The sequence below is a fragment of the Lissotriton vulgaris genome, chromosome 6 (genome assembly GCF_964263255.1).
Source record: "Lissotriton vulgaris chromosome 6, aLisVul1.2, whole genome shotgun sequence".
NCBI lineage: Eukaryota > Metazoa > Chordata > Amphibia > Caudata > Salamandridae > Lissotriton > Lissotriton vulgaris.
The window spans coordinates 930,977,422-930,991,380 of record NC_141694.1 but is presented as its reverse complement, the minus strand read 5'-3'; the positions used below and the strand labels follow the sequence as shown (position 1 = coordinate 930,991,380).

The following is a 13,959-nucleotide window of genomic DNA, read 5'->3' as shown; positions in this document are numbered from 1 at the left end:
TTGGTTAAAAAAAAGATGGTTAAAAAATCTTATCCACATGTGATCACAAGTAGCCAACTTCTTGTAATCACAATACCTTATTTAGTAAGATTATCTGATGGAGATATCTTGTACCAATGAGCACAACTAAACCACACCAAATTGTCCTTTGGTTATGCAGGAGTGATCAATGCAAAATCTGACCCCTAAAACAAATTTTGACCTTAATCAGGCCAAACAGCACAAGAGTAAGCATTGCAAGTATTCATCAATTCCTGAACTCTTCTGATGCACTATGTAACCCCTTGGAACACAAACAGTTCAATTTGTTGCATGTGAAACACAGTGAGTATTTAACATCAACAAAAAGACCACCATGCAATGAAGGAACAGGGTGTGTGCCTTTTGTCCATTGATAGGGAAAACATCATCAATAAATTGATGTATTACCATTTTCCATGCGTTTTTTTAAAAACAGAAGTAAAAAGTATATAGCTTCAGGAACAAGGTTAACTTCCTTCCACACACCTTCTTCCACACAGCCTAGATACTGTGTAGACTAATCACTACAACGTTTTAAAGAAAGATGTGTATTGCCTTGGAAGTTGTTGGATTCATAGTTTCACAGACCATCCCCATGAGCATTCCAAGCAATCACTGTCCAGCCCTCCCATCACACCCTATCCACTATTCGTATCTCAGTTCATCTTGACAGTGTGTGAGCTTGCTGTCTCACCTAGGCTGAAGCTACTGTAAGGTAACACGTTTTATCTCCCCATTCTGAACCACCGCCCACCCCACTTCCAGCAGCAATGTCTCCACACCCCTGAAACCCAGTAAAAGAAGACTACTGCTCGACTATTCTTAATTTCATGGTCATAACTACCCTTGCATATACAACAATACCTACTTCTACTCCCGTCCTTAAAAAGAAAATTGGTGTTAACAACCTCCCTATAATTGCCACCATATTCACTAATGAGCTAATCATCTTTAGGTCTAACTGATGCCAAACAATTCTTGCTTGAGCCCTCCAACACAAAGCCCCATAAACCTATGCCCTAGGTGTGATTTATGTCCTTTATTTACTAATCTGTATACCATTACAATGCCATCAGAGCCTCAAGAACACTCTTAAAAACCACAAAGGAATGAACGTGCCCCCCCGCTTGGTGCGTGGAAGGCATGTTTGGACTTTCTCATGGGCCTGGAGCAGCCTGTATTTGAAGCCCGGGGGTGTCCCCGCAAACATTACAAAATCTGGAAACGGTGGGCGGACTACAGGGGCCTGGCCCTTGACCCCCCCGATAGACATTGACGATGTACTGCCTCCTGATGTGGATCCTGTACCCTAGGCTGCTGGCCGACACCGCCTTTGCTTTTCATCTCATGTTGCTAAGATGTGATCACGTGCACTGGGTTAGGGTGGGATAAGGGGTGGGTAGTTGGGAACGGGGTTGGAGGGCGTTTTGGGGGATGGGTGGGATGGGGGGGGTTTGGGGTGTGTCATTCTAAAACTCTGGGTTCACTGCTGTGCCTTTACATGTGTGTCATTGACAGCCTCCTCCTGACTGTGGAGGGCTGTACCGAATCTTGCTTGAACTCTTAATAAAAACGGTTTTGAAAAAAAAAAACACAAAGGTATACCAACCAGATTTCATATTACAGTAATGTTTTTTTTGTGGGGACTTGGGGGATTGGACGGGGGGGGGCGATTGGGCGGGTAGAAGCCAAACAGGAGGTCTGTGGTGATGTGATAATTGTTAGGATCAGTAATAAAACATAAAGTTATCTACTAGATATGCATTGTTTAAGTAAAGCTGTGTGTTTCCAGCAGTAAAATCATGTGCCACTGAGACAGCAACATGTCTTACTTGCCTAAACTGTATATTACTGAAGCTGAAGCTATGATGATGGCTCATGACATTTCTGAAATGATTTATTAACAAGAATGTATTACATTTTTTCCAGATGGTAACTATAAAAATCTAGTAAAAGAACAATAGCTATTGAACTAGTTCCTTGAAATAAGACATTATTTACATGGTAAGTGTATTTATTATGGATCGGGGTAACCTGCTAACTTTATCAGACTGGACCTTGAATAACCTGTTGATCAATCGACATTTAAGGACTTCATTTACAACACCTTTTATCAAGCTCAGAGTGCCATCTTGCTATGGAATCCATGAGTAACCAACCTAAGTCACAAGTATGACACAACTAATGTTTTAAAAACCTTTGTGCATCGGTCCCTAAACTCTCAGTACACTTTTGTAGCTAATCCCACCACTGTTTTGGATTCTTCCTGTAACGTTTTGTAACTTACGGTCCTGACTGCTGGTCAATGTCAGCTCCTTTCTGAACAAGGACAGGGATTACTTCATGGTGTTTGTTCAAGACTGCCACAGTCAATGCAGGACGGTCGTCATTGTTCGAACAGTTAGGGTCGGCTCCCTGCAAAAGATGAGAAACAACTGGTTTGCTTTAAAGGAAAAAGGTTCTTACTTTCATGAAATCCTGGCATATAAATAAACATCTAAACATACAGATCAATAACTGAGTCATAAGTCAAGGGATATTAGTGGCAGTGCCAAAATGTAAAGAATACTATCAATTTCCATCAATGGCAACCATAGTTTTATTAAATAAAATACGTTTCTCAGCCAATACCTCATCTGCTTTCAATCTGTAATGTAATGTATGTATACTTGTAAATGTATGTATAGAATCTGGGCCACTTTGCAATTGATGTGAAAGTAACTCTTTGCTAAACTGATTGATCAGTTTTGAATGTAAAGAAAAGCTGCTTTTATTTTGTCCATGGCACATTTATTCAAACCTAAATTCTCAAAATATCTATTTTTGCTTGGCAAGAGTGAGAAAATGCCGATAAATGACTAGATATATTCTGGTGTACATTATGAATGACTCAAAATGCAGAAATAAAATTCAAGTGCATACATAATCAATTCCATAGTCTTGCTTACATTATTCACAAGCTGTTTGCATGTGCAAGTCAGACTTAAATATGCAAATATCAAAGTTTTCCATTTCATGTTGATTTCGCAAATTAATTTCTTCTCACAGTTTTAAGCATCAGTAAGTCAACTTCTGTGGGTGATGAAAATGACTTCCTAGGGAATGTTTAACGTTACAACGCATGCAATTACAACACATTACTTTTCTACGCAGCCTTAACCACCCAGATGCCTTACCACGCATAGTAAGTATATATGTTAAAATTTATAAGCTAAGTATATATATATTACGAAGTCACTAACGTGTAATTATACATAGGTGCAACACACAAAGAGATGCAGTCGGTCATGTGACTATAGTTAGGACCATTTTTCCATATGAAAAACATTTTGGGGTTTGCTATTAACTTTGATGTCGTTTGACAAATCTTTACATAACTTTCCAAACAAAATGTTAATCAACCTCAGTTCCTTCTTGGAAGGATTCTCGGTGATCTGTCAAGGGGGACCAGGAAAAAGAGTGGTCCCAAAACAAGTTTTCCCTATACAATTCTCATAGGAATTTAAAACACAGCTACAGCAAACGGCTGAAAGTAATTACACCAGTTTTTGCAGAAAGATAGACCTTTACCCAGAAAGAGTGCTTTATGTAACTTGGTGTAAATCCATTGAGTACTTTATGAGAAATAAAGGTTCAAATGCTAAAGATATCTAGAGACACAGGAGTACCGCAAGACCGGTAGATCAAAATATAATCTCTGATTGGCTACCTTGGGTCGGGAATCGGCAGGCTGAGGCCCCTACTCACCCCTGAGCCCTTAGTCGGGTCGAAACGTCGACACCTTTCGAATTGCAAATTGGACCACCCTCTACCTAATCTCATTATACATGTTACCTTGGAATTCATGTTTTGGACTGTATAAATGGAAATGAATAACACCAAAGTATCAATACAGCAAGGAGTGGCCTTTTGCCCACAGGGCTGGAATTCTTAAACCAGCCTTTTCAAAATTATCTCACATTTGATTTTTATTACACTTCTGTGTCACGAGCTCTACTAGCTTTTCACCCCTTCCTTACTCACTGCACATTCCTTCTTTGCACATTCTTAGAAGCACCACGCTCCTTTGTACCGAAAATGTATGAGAAAAATGTATACAATTGAGTTAAATGATGGAGTGATTCATTAAAACTCCTTCTGACCATCTATTGTTTCCTGTCAGGTTGTTGCATCTCTCTCCCCTTTTGTCCAGAGTAACTACTGAACGGATTGAGACCACAGAGCCAAATAGTTTGAAGGCTCACTAAGTTGTACAAATATTGATTACAAGTATGCATTAATTTGAACTTTGATTGTTAGGTTTGGACCACTCGGAACAGAGCACACAGTAATCCGGCCCCCACCCTACCTGCTAACAATGGCTATACAGCCCACAAAGTGTAAGTCCAAAATACCCAGAGCAGTTATACAGCAGCTTACTGGTCGTACACCATGCAACATGCAGCAGTGTGCTCGGTAAAACAGGGTTAAGGTAAAATCACTTTCTATTAAAACATTCTTTTAAAAGAACACTTTTAACTCGCTCTTTCAGCAGGCGTACAAAAGCTTATTTCTCACTGAAGTCCATATTTTATATTTCCAAGTAATATGTTTCTATTTTTTTATACACTTACTTCATCAAGTAGCTCTTGAACTATTGAAATTCTTCCTTCACCTTTTGGTCCAACTTCTTTAAGGAGCTGTCGATCTTCAGGCTGTAAAAACAAAAAGAGTTAATACACCTATAAACTAGTACACCACGAGTATCTGATAGTACCTCTGGTTTGTTAGGTATAGATCACTTCAGTAATGGTGTCCTAATTGAAAGTAATTAATGGAAGGCTATTTAGCATCTTATGAGCAAGACATCCTCTGGTCTTTTGGTTGAATGCATTTTGGTGCCCCACTATTCCCCTTTTGGCACCAAAGTAACCTCACCCATTTTCAACAGACTCATGAGGGATACGCCATAGCAGATGGCATGATGGACGACAATCTCTGTGGCCTGTGCCTAACACTGTCATGGTTACAAGTCCCTCTTTTGCTATGAGTGGAAAATGGACCAATCGTTCCTGTGGTGGATTATTTCTAATTCAACAAATAAGCCGGTGATTGCACCTACGATGCATTTTGAGAACCACACGATCTACCTACAGGAAGTCTATCTTCTTTTTGTTGGACTTTTCTGGTCTTTTTTTTCTTCTTTTCTTTACGAGCGCTGCCTGTGGAACTTTGACCATCGTCACTCACTAAAACAAAAATAAATGAAAAAAATGATTCATACTTTAGCAGCAGAATAAAACACAATAAAATACTTAATTCAGTATAGGACCTTAGCTCCTTTGATCAGCAGTGAGCATTTAAAATCTGTTCAAATATGTATATGTGTAAATAGATTATGCTCTGTGATTTATTGAACATCCTTTTGTAGTGTCTTCTCTTACTTGGAAATGAATACTTTGGTTTTAAAACATAAGTTCTAATGTAACCATTTACTGTCTGCTGCAACTCAGGACCGAATAATGTACTGACTTTTTACATTACCAGCGAGTTCAGACTCGCTGGTAATGTAATGGTCTTTTATAAAATATAAAAATATTTTGATGCAATGGTGGGAGGTTCGTCTTAGGTTAGTACCTGAATATTTACAGATGACTAGATGAAAAAAATGCTACTCTCAGGCATGAGCAAGGGAATGCAGACCAGAATCAGTTATAGGAAAGAGATTATGAAATACAACTGTTTTGGGTAAAATTCTATTGTTGATATGTCAAGCCCCTTAAGGGACCACAAATGATAGGTGATCAGAAAAGAGAATTTGGGAGGAGATGACAGTTCAGAGCGTAGACTTTATACACCAAAATGTGCTGCAACTTACAGTATTTTGCTCAAAACTCAAAGCAGCTTTTTATTCAGATATTTGATCTACCTTATAGATTTTCTGTAGTTTATCCCAACAAGCACATTAACTCATGTTGGTAATTCTGCCCACAGCAGTTATCAAACAGAAAACCTCCGAATCTACATTTGGTAGTATAGGCGGGTACAATAGTACCCCACAGAGGATCATGGTAGGAAATGCTTCTTTTTCCCCAGATGTTTCACCTTTGCTGGATCATACTTTTGTTTGCTTGCTTTAGAACTCTGTGCTCTTTACTCTGTTATCCAGTAGCAGAGTGCCTGTGCTTTCCTTTGAACATTGTTCAATTGACTTATTTCAAATTGGTATGTTTCACATGCCTATAATTCCCTAGTAAATGGTGTACAGTTTACCCATGGCCTGGTAGTTAAGTGCCACTAGTGGACTGCAGTACCTATTGTGCCATCCACTGCAGTACCTATTGTGCCATCCACTGCAGTGGCAAAGAAAACACGGCTTCAGGCCTACCATTGTAGCCTGTCTGTAACAGTGTTAAACATGCACTGTGACCTGTCAAAATAAACACTTGTCATTAAAAAACCTTAATTTTGTAATGTTAACAAGTTTCCCCAATGTAGGCCTTTTAGCCTGCAAAGTAGGGTGCATGATATTTAAAAGTAGGGCATAAAGAAATTTACAGTTAACATGTCCTTTCAGGGACTAGCATCCATAAGCTTTTTGTACCGAAGGGGTGCTGCCTGGCCAATCGAGAAACTCTTGAAAGCCATTTTAAATACTCACACTCTATCTCAGGAATGGGAACGGCTAGAAAAATAATTAAACAACTATTTTAATAGTTATTAATAATCCAATTAAATGGTGAAGTCAGATTTGTAAACGCTACTCTTTATGGCCTGAACAGTCAGAAGGCCAATTTGCATAAGTCTCTGCCAGCTGTCAGCCTCTGCTCAGCATTAAATGAGTGTGGAAAAGTGGGTATAGTTGGCCCAGGGAAAATTTACCCCATTAGTTAGGGCATTCACAGGAGTCCCCTATCCTCTAGCTGCTTCCAGGCATAAATGTGACACTTCCAGTCACCCACTTCAGAACACTTTCTGGACCTGTGAAGATCAGAAGAGGAATTGACCTACTGTATTTATCCTATGAGAAGTCCTGAAGGACAGGACCTGCTCCATCTTATGCCCAAGACAACAAGGTGGACTCCAAGGGTCAGGTGCTGACCTCCTATTTCACTAGAGGGAGAAAACAAGCTACAGAGTCCTTTTCCTTGGAAGGATCTAGCTGATCAGTGCAACTGGACCTGGACTGAACCCTGCTGTTCGCCTCCCCTGACACACTGTGAGCATCTCTTGATGTCTTGGAGACCTCTGAAGTATACTACTGTGGTCCGTAGGGTCTTAGAGAAGTAAGTCAGAAGGTAAAATCTTTGTCTAGGATGAACCTGGTTGGTGTATCCAACCCGCCCTCTATTGTGGCGGGCTTCAAATTCCACATAGGTCTTGGTGTACCGTGACCACTTTGTGCGTTCTTGCCCTATCTCCACCTAAAAACATTTTTAAATTCATATCTCTGGTTCCACTCATTGGATATTTGTCATTTTGTTTTTATTTTGTTTATTAAATTATACTAATTTTTTCTAATTCAGTTTGTGGTTTTTATTGGCTTGCATTTTGACATTATTACTGCTTTGGTACTGCATAAATACTTTACACATTGCCCTAAGTTAAGCCTGTCTGCTCTATGCTATAGCTACCAGGGGGTTGAGCTCAGGTTAAATTATTCACTTTGAGGGTTCACTCTGACCAGGTTTGTGATTAATCCTTGAAGTGAGTAGCTACTCAGCCCATAATACACCAATTTCCTACAATCATGCAGTTAGAGGACAGGTGGGTACCAATTAGCAGCCTTGCAGGCATCTGAAATAGGGATGTATTTAACGAAGATTATGTAGTCTAAACTAGAACCGCTTTTAATGTCACCTGCAACATGCTCCTCAGCCAAATTTTCAAAGAAACAAATTTAGTGCAATATCTGTCTAAATACTGATACACCAAAGCAGTTTTGCCCATTCCCAGCATGTTGCTTTTCTTAGAGGTTTAGAGCCTTATTATGACTTTGGCGGTCTCTGAGCAGGGCCGCTACGCTGCCGCCCTACTCCGAGACTGCCAAAGCAATTAAAGACAGTCTGCTAGAGTACGACTAATTTTTTTCTGGTGGTGGGTTCTATGGTGGTTCCACTACGATGCCATTGAAAAAGGCAAAGCGATGGGAGGGTCAATGCCAGTTTCTGCAAGGCATGAACTGTCAAGTCCATGCCCTGCATGAACTGGGGGTACACGCACACAGTGGGGCACAATATGTGCCCCCCTGAATGCACCCCCTAGTGCAGAGGCAGCAGGGGCACCTCACCACCACGCTATTCATGGTGCTCACACCGCTATGAAAAGTGTGGTGGTGAGGAAACTCCTAATATGCTTGGTGGTGCCGCAGCAGGACCACCAGCATTTTAGGGGCCCCAGACAGCTGCGCCACTGCCAGGGATCGTGTATCCCTGGTGGCAGCAGTGGTCCTGTGGCGGACCAACCGCCACAGTCCTAATGCAGCGGGCGGACCCCCAGTTTTGTTGTCCGCCTACCGCCACCACAGGTTCGGCGGTCCATTGGACTGCCGAACTCGAATTAAGGACCTTAGGGCCAGATGTACAATGGGAAATCGGCCTGTTTGCCACTGCAAAATAGTTCTGCCCTATATACAAACCCTATTTTACGAGTCGGTAACCTAATACCGACTCGCAAAATAGGGTTTGCGACTCCAGATTAGGAAGGGGCCTACCAAGGGAGTCCCTTCCTAATAGCAACTCGCACTTGTAAGATTGTTTTGTGGCCACAATTGCGGCTGCAAAACACTTGCAGTTTACAACTTATTTCAAATAAAAAATCGGCCCATTTGCGACTCTAAATTAGGTTTGCCCTATCTACAAACCCTATTTTGTGAGTCGGTAACCTTTTACCGACTCGCAAAATATGGTTTGCGACTCGCTATAAGTAAGGGGCATGCCAAGGGCGTCCCTTCCTAATAACGACTCGCACTTCAATGTAAGATAGTTTTGCGACCGTACTCGGAGTTTACCACCCATTACAAATGGGTGGTAAGCCACTCACAAATGGGAATGGGTCCCCAGAGGACCCCTTTCCATTCGTTACTGACATTGAAAATATTTTTTAAGAGAAGGAATTGGTCCAACGGATTACTGTTTCATTTTTCTTTTTTAAATGCATCCAGTTTTCCTTTCCAGTGTTCAAGCAATCAATCTAACTCATCATACACATATACAAAAAGACAGAAGTATTATCAAAACTGGACTAGAAGCAAAAAGCAGACATCAACATTTTTTATATTTCAATGATGTCACAAAATGAGTGAGCATAAATGATGCTCTCCATAAATTATTTAAAATAGGCCTATACTGTAAATTCCCACCATAATTTTCCGAGCAAACAACCTAAAGAACAAGTTACTTACCTTCAGTAACCCTTTTTCTTGTGGATACAGTATCTGCCTGTGGATTCCCCACCTTCTGAATTACCCTTTGCATCAGCATTTTCCACTGAAACTTTTTTCCTAGCCCTCCGACGTCGACGAGGATGTTAAAAAGGCACGGCTCTGCTCCGGCTCCATATGACGTCAAGGCCAACAAGTAGCTCTTAACCGTCGCAACAGCACAACCTTGCTGGGACAAGGAAAGTGAAAAACCAAGTACATCTGATAAATGAGCCTTCAAAGGATCAATGGATCTCTCTCCACACCATGGTTCACTGACAAAATATTGATGTTAAAAATATAGAAGTAAAAAATATCAATGCAAAATATAGAATGCAAAAATATCGACTCCCTATACTTAAACAGGTAAGTACAAAAATATTGAGGAAAAAAATATCTATGTACAAAATATAGTTGTACAAAATATCGAAATATATATATATATATATATATATATATATATATATATATATAAAATATAACCTATACTTATTAAATAGGTTAAATAATAAAATTAATATAAAAAATGAAGCAGATTTAATATAAATTTATCAAAATATAATAAACTTAATTAAAAAAGTTAAGCACACATACAAAATAATTCATATATATTTACTTTAAAAAATGAGTAAACTAGTAATTTTAATTGATTGTATAATTTTAGAATTATATAAAAATGAACAAATATATATATGTGTGTATCAATAACATAAAATCGAATTAAAAACATTCTTTATTATAAATTAAAAAATCAAACTATTTAAAAATCTTTAAACTTACATTTCCACTCTAGTGAGTGCAACAGGAGGAAAGTGTTGGATAACGGAGAGGTAAAAATTACTATTCACTACTCCAGTGAGTGTAAAAGTAGGGAAAGTGTTGGATAGCGGAGGGGTAGAAATTACTATTCCCACTCCAGTGAGCGCAACAGTAGGGAAAGTTTGGATAGTGGAGGGGTAAAAATTACTATTTCGACTCCAGTGAGTGCAACAGTAGGGAAAGTGTTGGATAGCAGATGGGTAAAAATTACTATTCACCACTCCAGTGAGTGTAAAAGTAGGGAAAGTGTTGGATAGCGGAGGGGTAGAAATTACTATTCCCACTCCAGTGAGTGCAACAGTAGGGGAAGTGTTGGATAGTGGAGGGGAACAATTACTATTTCGACTCCAGTGAGTGCAACAGTAGAGAAAGTGTTGGATAGTGGCAGGATAAAATACACTATTCCCACTCAAATAATTGTAGAATTAGGGAAAGTGTTGGATAGCAGAGGGGTACAAATTACTATTCCCACCTCAGTGAGTGCAACTGTAGGAAAAGTGTTGTATTGCAGAGGAGTAACAATTATTATTCCTACTCCAGTCAGTTCAAAATTAAAAACAAACAACATTTTAACAACAATAAAAATATTTAAAAAACTAAATAAATAAAAAATATATAAATATTTTGAAAATTCTAATAAAAATATATTTAATATTACATTTTTCAAACACATATTATAATGTAAAATACATATAACAAATACCTTCAAATATTATATAAAATAAAATAAAAAATAATTTCCAAACAAATAATTATTTGTAGTTAAAAAATATTTAGAGACAAAAACATTAATTATTACATAAAATTACTTTTTTTTATTTCCTACCCTAGAACACCACACAATTCACAACCCACATCTAAATAAAAATAAAAATGTACTTCCTCAACTAACATAATGAATACCAATTAAAGAAATATTATTAATTTAAAAACAAATTAAAACTCATAAACATTATTTAACTTCCTACACTTTATCCCTATAATCCCCACAACTCACACTTAAAATTCAACTTATTTTCAATTAAACAACTAATAGTATTTAATTATAAAGTAATTAAAATAATTTACTTCCCACAGTGTACCCCTAAAACAATAAAACCCACACAAAAAAATAAACAAATACCCTAATTGAATATAAATTCTCTATTATTAATGATCAACTCATTTTTAATTAATTAAACAGAAATTACTTCCCACCCTTTACCACTCTAAACCTCACAACCCACACCTATAATCATTTACACAAATTCCATATATAGATTTCAATTAATTAATGAATATTAACAACTAATTATTAACTTTCATAATTAATTTTCAATCGATTAATAGATATAAATTAACAGCTAATTATTAATTATTCAAACATAAATTACTTCATACACTCTACCCCAATAAACCCCACAACCTGCACCTAAATAAAATTACACAATTACCATAATCAATTCTCAATAATTAATATTAATAACAACCAATTAATAATTTACTTCCCACAATTAACGCTATAACATCTAAATTAAATAAATAAAAAGTAATCATAGATTTATTATAATTACATTACTTCCCACCCAATTCCCCAATAAACCCACAACCCGCTACGGAACTAAAAAATGCTAAATTTTATTAAAATAAAATTCATAACTACTAAAAATGTAACACATATTAAAAAACATAAACAATACTTCTACTAAAAAACATACATCACATACATTTAAAATATAAACTAAAATACATAACACTAATTTAAAAAAAAAATCGATATTTTAGACATCTATTTTTTGCAAACAATATTAAAGACTTCTAAAAAAAATTCAAACAATATTTCTTACCTTAAATTAGATATTCTTGAACACAATATTCTTGCTGTCGATATTTCTGAATCACGATGTTTCCAACTCAATATTTCCAACTCGATATTCTGTCTCAGCACCATCCACCACATCCGGTAGGAGAAAGAAAGAACTCAGTTGCCCAGTTCAATATTCAGGCATGAAGGTGCAGGCTCTGGAGGTGGGGGTGTAGAACCTGCCCCTGCGACTGTGAGAGGAGGTCTGCCCTGAGAGAGAGACACAGCGGAAGGTGCGATGAGAGGTGAAGAAGATGTGTGTACCACTCCCTTCTTGGCCAATCCGGGGCGATCAATATAACTTGGGCCCTGTCTTTGCAAATCTTCCTCAGAACCCGAGGAATCAAGGGTATGGGAGGAAATATGTAAAGAAGATGTGAGCCCCAGTATAGTTGAAACACATCCCCCAATGCTCCCCGCACCGGATACTGGAGACTGCAGTACGACAGGCAGTGCACATTCTTGTGAGTGGCAAACCGGTCCACCCGAGGAGACCCCCACAACCTGAACATTCGGCGAATTACCTCCAGGTGAAGCCTCCACTCATGGTCAACTGAGTACTGCTGACTGAGACTGTCCGCACGCAGATTTAGAAATCCAGCCAGATGATTCGCAATTACACAAATCTGATGGTCCTGAGCCCAGGACCAGAGCCGCAGAGCCTCTCTGCAGCGACGATACATCCCTACTTCTCCCTGCTTGTTGATATACCACATCGCAGTATGTTGTCCATCAGGACTTGAACTGACTGACCACGAACGGAGAGGAGACCTTAAGAGACAAACTTATTACCCACAATTCCAGAAGGTTGATGTGGAGAAACCTTTCCTCTGGAGGCCAAAGACCCTTGACCTCTAGATCCCCCAGATGTGCTCACCACCCTAGAGTGGAGGCATCAGTAATCACTGTGGCCACCGGTGGAGGAAGTCGAAAAAGCTTCCCTTGATACAGGTTGCCCATAACACTCCGCTAAGACAACTCCACTGCAGTGTCTCTGGAGATTCTGACCATCTCCCCAAGATCTCCATTGGGCAGAAACCACTGCCTGCAGATGCACCACTGGGGTGCCCTCATGTGCCAGCGTGCATGGTAGACCAACAGTATGCAGGAAGCAAACAGACAGAGCAGACATAGGACTTTCAGGACTGGAACAACTGCTCCAACGTGAAACAAAGGAATCATTTCCTGAATGTTGAGAATCCTCTGTGGAGGCGGGAAAGCTCGACACACAGTAGTGCTCAGTACTTCCCCTATGAACAGGTTGCGCTGAGAAGGTACCAGGTGGGATTTGGGTACATTTATCGAAAAACCCAAGTCGAACAACAGCTGCATTGTTATTCGCAGATGATGCTGCACCATCTCTGGTGACTTTGCTTCAGTCAGTTGTCCACATCGGGGAAAACTGGAACCCCCAACCTTCTGAGATGAGCTGCTAACACTGCCATCTCCTTTGTGAAGACCCGTGGTGCAGATATAGGCTCGAATGGAAGGACCGCAAACTGGTAGTGTTAAATCTCACCATAAAACGGGGATAGTTCCGACACGACTTCAGGGTGGAAAGATAGAAATATGCATCCTGCAAATCGATTGACACCATCCAGTCTTCCTGCTGCAGTACCAGAATAACCTGAGCCAGGGTCAACACCTTGAACTTTTCCTGTCTGAGGTAAAAGATCAAGATCCTGAGGTCTAGGATTGGCGTAAAAACAACCATTCTTCTTGTGGATCAGAAAATACCAGGAGTAACCCCTGACCCCGTTCCTGCTCTGGAACCACCTCTATTGCACCTTTCTGGAGTAAGGCAAGAACCTCCTGCTACAAATGATAACAATGGGGGGAGGTAGAGTATAGAGATAGGATTCTCACTCCACGGGCA

General features: G+C 39.2%; 1 protein-coding gene across 1 annotated transcript in view; it reads right to left on the bottom strand.

Moving 5' to 3' along the window:
* The window catches only part of DZANK1 (double zinc ribbon and ankyrin repeat domains 1), a 1,079,146-nt gene that overhangs the window by 193,681 nt on the left and 871,506 nt on the right, over positions 1–13,959 (bottom strand). Inside the window, exons 17-19 of the mRNA XM_086926915.1 lie at positions 5,155–5,249; positions 4,635–4,715; positions 2,309–2,436 (exon numbers count right to left, since the gene is read on the bottom strand). Of these exons, the coding sequence (XP_086783041.1) occupies positions 2,309–2,436; positions 4,635–4,715; positions 5,155–5,249 (304 nt within the window). The remainder of the gene's footprint in view (positions 1–2,308; positions 2,437–4,634; positions 4,716–5,154; positions 5,250–13,959) is intronic.